The sequence below is a fragment of the Triticum dicoccoides genome, chromosome 2A (assembly GCF_002162155.2).
Source record: "Triticum dicoccoides isolate Atlit2015 ecotype Zavitan chromosome 2A, WEW_v2.0, whole genome shotgun sequence".
Lineage (NCBI taxonomy): Eukaryota > Viridiplantae > Streptophyta > Magnoliopsida > Poales > Poaceae > Triticum > Triticum dicoccoides.
This window is the reverse complement of record NC_041382.1, coordinates 594107869-594116372: the sequence shown is the minus strand read 5'-3', so window position 1 is coordinate 594116372 and position 8504 is coordinate 594107869. Positions and strand designations below refer to the sequence as shown.

The window sequence follows — 8504 nt, the reverse complement described above, 5'->3', positions numbered from 1 at the left end:
CGCGCTAAAGCTAATAGGTAGTAGTAGCATGGGTTAAACCCGCGCTACTACTAACTTTGTTAGTAGTAGCGTGTGCCACCCACGCTACTGCTATTTCACACCCGCGCTACTACTATCCTAAATACTAGTAGCGAGTTGTTGTTTCCCAGGCTACTACTAACTAATTGCAAATTTTAGAAAATAACAGTTAGATGCAGTTGCTTCCATCAGAGACATGTCCAATGAAAAATAAGCTCAGGTCACAGAACCATCTTTAACACTTGAAGCATTCATGGATACAATAGTGAACATCTGAACAGGAAGAAATCACGACATCCCATATCATACGCACACAACTATCATTGAAAGGTGGGTACTTTCCCTAGCTTTCCATCAACCTAAACAGACCACTTATCTAGATGTATCTACCAAGACTCAGAGTTTAGACACAGGTGGACCTCCCCCTGAACTGTGGCGTCGAGGTCCTCCTCCTCGGCGACCTCCAGCGTCAAGATTACCTGGATGATCATCTGTGCGACACGGTCGCCGTTCTTCACAGCCAAGTCCACCTCCGAGTCGTTGAAGAGCACACTGCCCACCGGGTCGCGGTAGTCCGCATCAATCAACCCTGCGCCCATGTAGGGAAAGTGAAAACTTGTTAGTTAGCGTCCACATCCAAATCTAGTAGGGTATTTTATTTTTTTCTAGAACATGCACATGAATCAATAGTGACAGCCAGAGTAACAGTACATCATTAAAAACTAGCATACAATTCAGAGTTGAAACTACAGAGACTAAAATTTACATGGATTGTTCTAGGCATCTAGCCCAAGAAAACAGAGCACTAGCTAGTTGTTCCATGAAACGATGAGATGGTACAAGAGATATGATTTGTATCCTCTATGAGTTGCCACTCTACTCACAGCCAGCCTTAGCGACACGTTGGATCCTGCAAAACCTTGAATTCATTGTTCCGACGGCAAGGCATAAGCCTGTTCAAATTACCAAGGTGTGCAGATATGAATTGTACTACACATGAAGTATTTGCGGAATTCTAAAGCACTCTGTTCTCAGGATCACCAGGTGCTACCTGTTTGTGTCTCTCAGCCTCATCGGCATGTTGGCGTCCGGTCCACCGAGACTGCCAATCGTCGCCTCATACGTCCTGGTGGCCAACAGGGTGGACGATGCCCAGCACACAACTTGGACGGAGGAGTTGTTGCGCCTGGGAGCTTCCTCGCCTGTATGGTTCATCTTGTTGAGCTGCCAAAATACACACACAAAATCATGTCGGAGAAAATCGCCATAAACTTTTTTACAAAACTGCTTGCCAAATCCCCGTGTAGTGAATTTGCTATATAATTTAATGCTGAACTTTTTCTAATACACACTAAACTTCCATACAACATATTCATAACATCACTTCTCCTAACTGCACTATGATCTATCCATTCAAGAGAGTTTGAACTTGGTAGCATCATCTCCTAACTGCGTCCATCTCATTATCTTTTACAAAACAATTCTCAATATGGAGCAAATAACAACAGGAAGGAGGCCACCACCATGCACATACAACATTAGCATGCAAGCTAGGGGCACAAACATACAGTAGCAAGCATGAATTTTGTAGACTATGGGAATTAAAGAAACATCAGTAAGTTGGTAGTACACATGACACACAGAAATAGTGAGTAGGAGTACATGGTTTTGAAGTAGTATCTATAGTAATTTGCTACCTTATTTTTAGGTCACACACTCACAATATAGTAACTGTAAACTACTTCCAAGTTGCCAAATTGAAAGGTTGCAACGACGATACCGTATGCTAGATGAATTGTATGGTTGAAACGGAGAAAACTCAAAGAATAGGAATACACGACCAACCTTGCCATTGATGATAGACTTGCTTCTCACGCATTCCTCCTCCGATTTGTCGGATTTTGAGCAGCAAATGATCGGACTTCCCACTGAAACATACATAAGAAAACATTTTCAACACCTAATTCACTAGAGATGACTCACCAAGGTAACCATGTTCCCCTAAGCAACCGATGAACAATGAATAATTTTGCATATCTGAAGAACAAAATTTGGATGGTGGTAACACCAAAGCGGCATATGGTTGCTATAAGGTTTTTTTAGTCTGAAGAATGGTAACATAAATGTAATGGATGATTCTTCGATTTGTTTGGTTAGGTTGCCGAAGGCAGTCTATTAGGCCATCACAAATATTTTAAGGTGGTGTTGATAATCATCTTGGCAGTGAAAATATTTTGGGTGTGAAACAGGGTCCAGTAGATTGGAAAGAGACAACCCAACAACAATTAGACGTGAAGCATAAATGTTGATGATGTTACTACTCTTGATGGCATGACAAAGAGACCCCGACAGTTGAACATTCTGTGTCTGAAGAACTACGTGCTGCAGGATGTAACACATATCTACTTACACCACCCTTGCCGTTATTTGTAGAAGCAAATATAAATGCTTAGTGTTGACCTCAGCAAAAATTGCTGAAAATACTAGCACACTGACCTTGTGCAAGTAGAATCTGACTTCACTGATATGCACAATAACATCTGTTGCAAAGTCAAAGACCACCAATCTGCACGTATCAACAAACTTGTGAGCATATCATATTGAGAAACAGAAGACACAAACACTCTTTGGCAGCCATGGTAACATAACAAAAAACATTACAGAGATTTAGTTTTATACAAGCAGTAACGCTCCTACGCCTTTGTGTGGCTGTGGTTGTGCTGCTAATTAACTGAAACCAGAGGATTCATGGAAGAACAGAGAAGAGGGGCAGAGGAAGAAAGTGAAACGGCCATGGGGATGGGGGTGCTTACCCAAGCTAGGATCTGTTGAGGTGGAGGTCCTTGGTCCAGCACCGCACCGGAGTAGGCGACGGTGAACTCGACCACGTGCATGTTGTGGTGGTCGTCCTCGTCCATGGAGGAGGGCGGTTGCTGCACCGAACCGAAGAAATAGGTGAGGGGGTTAGGAGAGAAGAAAGAAGGGGAGAGGATAGGGCATGAATCGAGGGGAGAGGAGATCGCACCGCACCAGAGTTGGAGGCAGCCGAAACCCTAGCCGCGGGGAGGGGTCGCGCGCGAGCGCTTGCCACCACGAGGAGCAGATCTGGTCGGAGGGAAGGAAGAACCGTCGTGAGAGCTCGTGGGTGTGCAGTTCCAGCGACGGCCGCCGGAAGTAGTCGGAATCGCCCGACGTTGGTGGCGGCGGAGAGTGTTCACGGGAGGAAGAGGAGAAAATGAGAGAGCGATGGTGGTTGTTCGCTAGGCTAGGTTGGTTGTCTCGCTGGGCTGGGTGGGCTGGGTTAGTTGTAGCACTTTTTGTGACCAGCGCTATGACTATGTTTCTATTACTAGCGCGGCCCAGCAAACCCACGCTACTACTATGGCCTATTCCGGGGGCATCATTGGAGATCATTTAGTAGCAGCGCGGGTTTATACCCCTCGCTACTACTATCAATTTAGTAGTAGCACGGTTTTTATACCCCTCGCTACTACTAATTAGCAGTAGCGCCCATTTTTAAACCGCGCTACTGATAAACTTCTGTGCATAAGATTTTCCCTAGTAGTGTCTTGATGTTCATAAAATCCTTCAGTGATGTTGTCTGGGGGAGAGAAACTTGAGCCTCATAGTCTCTAACTCCTTTGCGTTCCGAACAAAGAACTTTGCAAATTCAATGTTTTTGTTGCAGTGTACATATTTTTTCCAGCGTTACTGTCTTCAGGCGAATGTCATGCTGTTTGAGAAACACCCGGTGCTTGTGGCGCCACTTATTTGTTACACCTTCCTCGTGGCATACTCCTCCCTGAAAATGCATAAAGAGTGAGAATACTCGAGGACTACAAAGGGGGATAGAGGCCTCGAATATAGTACGCTGTGTTGTATGTGCTTTCAATGTGTCTAGAAATCGTTACCTCGATAAACAGGTTCTCTAGGCTAGGAAAGCATTGCATCAAGGCAACAACCTTGTTTAGATTTAATGACATGTGGATAAGTAGGGTCTTCACAGATTGAACCACCATTGATAGGCTGACTACAAACAAAGCCTGCGACAAGCACATATCATAAAATTAGCTGGATAAAAGGTCGCGTGACATGAAACTTCGGCACTGCAAGGAATGCAAGTAAATATTATAGTGCAAAAGGTGAGCACCTCGATAACTGTAGAGCCAAAAACAATCTTGGATTCAGGAAATCCTTCATAAAAATTACCCAAACACTCAAGCTTAGGTGCATGAAAGACAGTTATCTGCAAGTGCCGGCTCTGAACATCATGAATCAATCGTTTAAGTGAGGGCGCATCCTCAACAACGAGTTCACCATTCTCACAAAGGATACAGATGACTTCAACTTTGCCTGAGTTTATTATGATGCAGTGGTCCAAGTTATTGCAAACAAGCAGGAGCCACTTGAGGGTAGGGCAACAATGGCTGATTATGCTTTGCAGTGAGACATCTGATATATCAACTTCCACAAATGAAAGCCTCTTGAGGAGTGGAAGTTTAAGTGATCGTGCATACTTGTCAGGTATCTGGAAAAGAGCAAATGTGACGGTGTGCAGTGAGGAGGAAAATAGCAGCGTGGAAGTCGGCGGTGAGGGTGCGGACGAAGAGATTTCGTGTGGTAGTGTGCTGGTTTTTCCAACAAAACCTGGGAACATGTAATAGAAGTCGAGAACCTGGAGATACTTCAGTCTTGGGGATCGAAGCCAGGTGTCAACTGTAGAGGGTCTGCAGTGGAGGTAGCACGCCGGAATGCAGAGACGATGAACTGTGCCCCCATGACCGGAGAGGATGGCTTCCGGAAGGCACGAACCATCAACGTCAGGTTGAAAACTACACCGAGTTCCAAAATATCTAATGCGAATGACATCCTTACTGGGGAGCATGGACAATACATCGATATGAACTGTTTCTAGGGGCTTAAAAAGACGACCGACAGGGATCTCACTACAGTTGAGATTCAGAGGAGCGGTGCGCCATAAAGGACGCCATCGATGTGCGAGGATTTGAGTGCGAACGCCTTCCTTAGTGGACAGACGAGAGATCACCTCACCGAGGATGGCGTCCGGGAGGTCGCTGATGCGGTCGGGACCTGACTACTCTTCTTGATCCTCGGATCCGGTAGGCGCACCCTCGCCGCTTCCAGATGCTACCGCCAAACCACCAGAGGAAGGCGTTGCCGGTGGCGCGGGCCTCGCCCTCTTGGTGCTCGGGGCACCGGAGTAGACCTCCATCTCCGTCTCCATTGCTGGGATCGCGCCGCCTGCGAGCGCCGCTATATGTGGCGTGGATCTGGATAGATGGTGGATCTGGAGAAATGGACTAGCCTTTCCATCCACGAAACGACTTAAATACCCACGACGAGGAGCGGAGGGGTCCAGATTAATTACTTATTCTATTTTTCTTTCTGACAGGAGGGCCCGGTTTAAGTACTACATGTAGCAAGTCAATGGTAGATGGGTGCTTGAAACATTAAATAAAACCATGACTTTCAAGGTACGAAATGCATTGTTGCACACGCAGACCAGGCATGGACGTGCCCCTCAGTGCTGTAATTATTTACGGCACACATTCACTAGAAGAATCTGTTCGACGCTGGAAGCACGGTGGACTCGTTAGGAAAGAGAGGCACACACGTGACGCCAACGAGGGCATGGGCTAGCACTCTCTGCAGCCACGGTTATGTACGTTTGTGATTCTCTGTGTTTCAGTCACTAGGGTCACAGGCACAGGCGTCAAATCCACAAAGGCATCGTGTGCTATTATATAGAGTCATGTTCTCTTGTGTTTGTGTTCCAAATGATTCAGATGACTCGTTCAGACAGAGAGGCACGGACGAGAAGCCCATGGTGGCATACTTTAGTATTAGGCAGGGTCACAATCATGTGTTTATTGCGCATGGTCGATGATATTACATAGAGTCATGCTCGCCTATGAGACTCGACCAGACGGAGATGCACGACCGTCTAGCCCACGGAACTGAACTTTTGTCTTACACACAGCCACGGGCGTTTACTCTGTGAGGCATGGAATTGCCTATATGAGAGACGCTAATTTTAAAAGCTCATTTCCTTGTATTTAAAAGCATAGACGTTAAGTCCATACAGACACGGTTCAGTACCGAGTTGCGTCACGCTTCTTTCTTGATAAAGACATCGACGTTCGTGGCTATCTGCATTTCAGTGTCAAGGGTCACAAGCACGGGCATACATCCCTCGAAGGCATGGCGTGCTATTATATAGAGTCACGCACAAAGGTTTTCTGATCGTGTTCCGAATGAGTCGGTGGACTTGGTCAAAAGGAGAGGCACGGACGTCCAGCCCACTGAGGCATGGTTCGTTCCTAGCCGGAGTCACGTTTGTGCGTTTATTACAGAAACCTAGTAGAATCGGGTGACTGTCCTTGTTACAATTGTTTTCGTTGTAAGATTTTTAACTCAAATGCACGAAAGGCGACTTTGTATGTTTAGTAGCGTCACGATCTTTTACGCACGAAGACGACTTTTTGTGTGTTAGTGTTTCAGGTCACAGGCACGGTTGTCAAACTAACAAACGCATGACGTGTAATTATCCAGAGTCACCTTAGTGTCTCTTTGTGTTCCAAATGCATCCGTTGACTATGTTACCAGGACAAGCACGGTCGGGATGGCGATGGAGGCATGCTTGTGTTTTGTGCGGAGCCACGTTCGTCCGTTGATTACAGAAACACAACGTTTCGGTGGGCGTCTTCACGTATTCGGGTGTGAACACCACGTGGCGCCGCCACGGAAACCCAAGGGTCCGACGGACGTCTCCTCCGGTGACCCCGGTCTGGCTCGTCGCCCGAGGCCAGGCTCCGGCTATTTAAGGCGGACGGACGGTGTCTCGAAACCCTAGCCACACCCTCTTTCTTGGTCTGTCCAGATCCACGCCACATAAAGCGGTGCTCGTAGGCAGCGTGATCCCAGCAATGGAGACGGAGATGGAGGTCAACTCCGGTGCCCCGAGCACCAAGAGGCCGAGGCTCGCACCACCGGCGACGCCTTCCTCTCGTGGTTTGGCGGTAGCGGCTGGAAGCAGCGAGGGTGCGCCTACCAGATCCGAGGATCAAGAAGAGCAGTCTGGTCCCGACCGCATCAGCCACCTACCGGACGGTGCCCTCGGTGAGATCATATCCCGTCTGTCTACTAAGGAAGGCGCTCGCACTCAAATCCTCGCACGTCGGTGGCGCCCTGTTTGGCGCGCCACTCCTCTGAATCTGGACTGCCGTGAGATCCCTGTCCCACGTCTTTTTAACCCTCTAGATCAAGTACATTTCGAGTTGGTCACCGCGAACTCTGCCACACTGGAGGAACTCGTCCGCGTAACATACACTGGAACTTTTTTTAGAGGAGAACATGTTGGTGAAGATAATTCCTATGATGATTCGTACCTTCCAGATGCCATCCTCTCCGGGCGTCACAGTGCAGTTCGCCGCCTCTGCATTCCGGCATCCTACCTCGACTATAGGCACTCCATGGTCGACGACCGGCTTCGATCCCCAAGACTGAACAATCTCCAGGTGCTCGAGTTTTACTACCTGTTCCCACCATGCTTGAGACAACATAACATAGGGACATTCTCGTGCCCTTCGCTCATGCCATCACCACCAGCATTAAACCCTCAGATTTCCTCCTCTCTCCAAACCATCGCCTTTGCTCTTTGCAAGTTACCAGACAATTATGTACGGGTGCTTAAACTACCACTGCTCAGGAGACTCTCGCTAGTAGATATTGATGTATCAGACGTCTCATTACAAACCATCATAAGCTCTACTTCTCCTACACTTGAGTCTCTGATGCTTGTTTGGACAGTCAGGCACCATTCCATTAGAATAAACTCACCTAACCTTATAAGCATCGACATTTCTGGTTACTATGGGAAAATTGTTATGGAAGATGCCTCGTCACTTCAACGGTTGCTTTGTGATGGTGATTGCAAAAAGTTGCGGATAGTTATAACCTCTGCACCTAAACTGCAGGTCATGGGCAAATTATCTAATATTTTCTGTGAATCCGGCATCACAAATGACCGTATAATTATTCAGGTACTGACTTTCAACAATACTTTCACCTCCATTCATTGGTATGAACAAGTTCCATGCAATTCAACCTTTACTCTACTAATATTATGTTTTATTCTACCTGAAGTGTTTGCCGACAGTGAGCACATCAATAGCGGTTCATTCTATCAAGACGTTGTCTATCAGCATGGATTATGACCTGCACGCAGTCTTTTCCTTGGTGGAACACTTCCGAAGCTTGGAAAACTTGTATATCGAGGTGATGCTTCTCACACAAATTGTAAAACACATACCATGCATGGTGCAGAACTCCATTCAACAAAAGGAAAATGTCACATACATTTGTATGTAATGGACAAAGGTGTATATAGTCATGGACCAGTATTAGGACAAAACTAAAAAGAAAGCTTTTAGTACATTAGAGGTTATAGACTTATTCCTTCACTT

General features: G+C 46.6%; 1 protein-coding gene across 1 annotated transcript; it reads right to left on the bottom strand.

The window, feature by feature from the left end:
* Positions 1 to 234: 234 nt before the first annotated feature.
* LOC119359653 lies at positions 235 to 2936 on the bottom strand. The gene is made up of 8 exons (XM_037625770.1): positions 2832 to 2936; positions 2515 to 2601; positions 2337 to 2400; positions 1864 to 1946; positions 1071 to 1242; positions 903 to 953; positions 498 to 607; positions 235 to 291 (listed from the first exon to the last, which is right to left on the bottom strand). Exons 1-8 carry the CDS (start codon positions 2934 to 2936, stop codon positions 235 to 237), a joined length of 729 nt encoding a protein of 242 aa, XP_037481667.1.
* Between the last annotated feature and the right edge of the window lie 5568 nt (positions 2937 to 8504).

Excerpts from the sequence above, each read along its gene's own strand:
- LOC119359653 (XM_037625770.1), bottom strand. The coding sequence starts at position 2,936 with ATGGACGAGGACGACCACCACAACATGCACGTGGTCGAGTTCACCGTC. Across the intron at positions 608-902 it reads ACGTGTCGCTAAGGCTGGCT|GGTTGATTGATGCGGACTAC; the intron begins GTGAGTAGAGTG and ends ACATGGGCGCAG. Across the intron at positions 292-497 it reads TCGCACAGATGATCATCCAG|ATGTTCACTATTGTATCCAT; the intron begins GTAATCTTGACG and ends CTTCCTGTTCAG.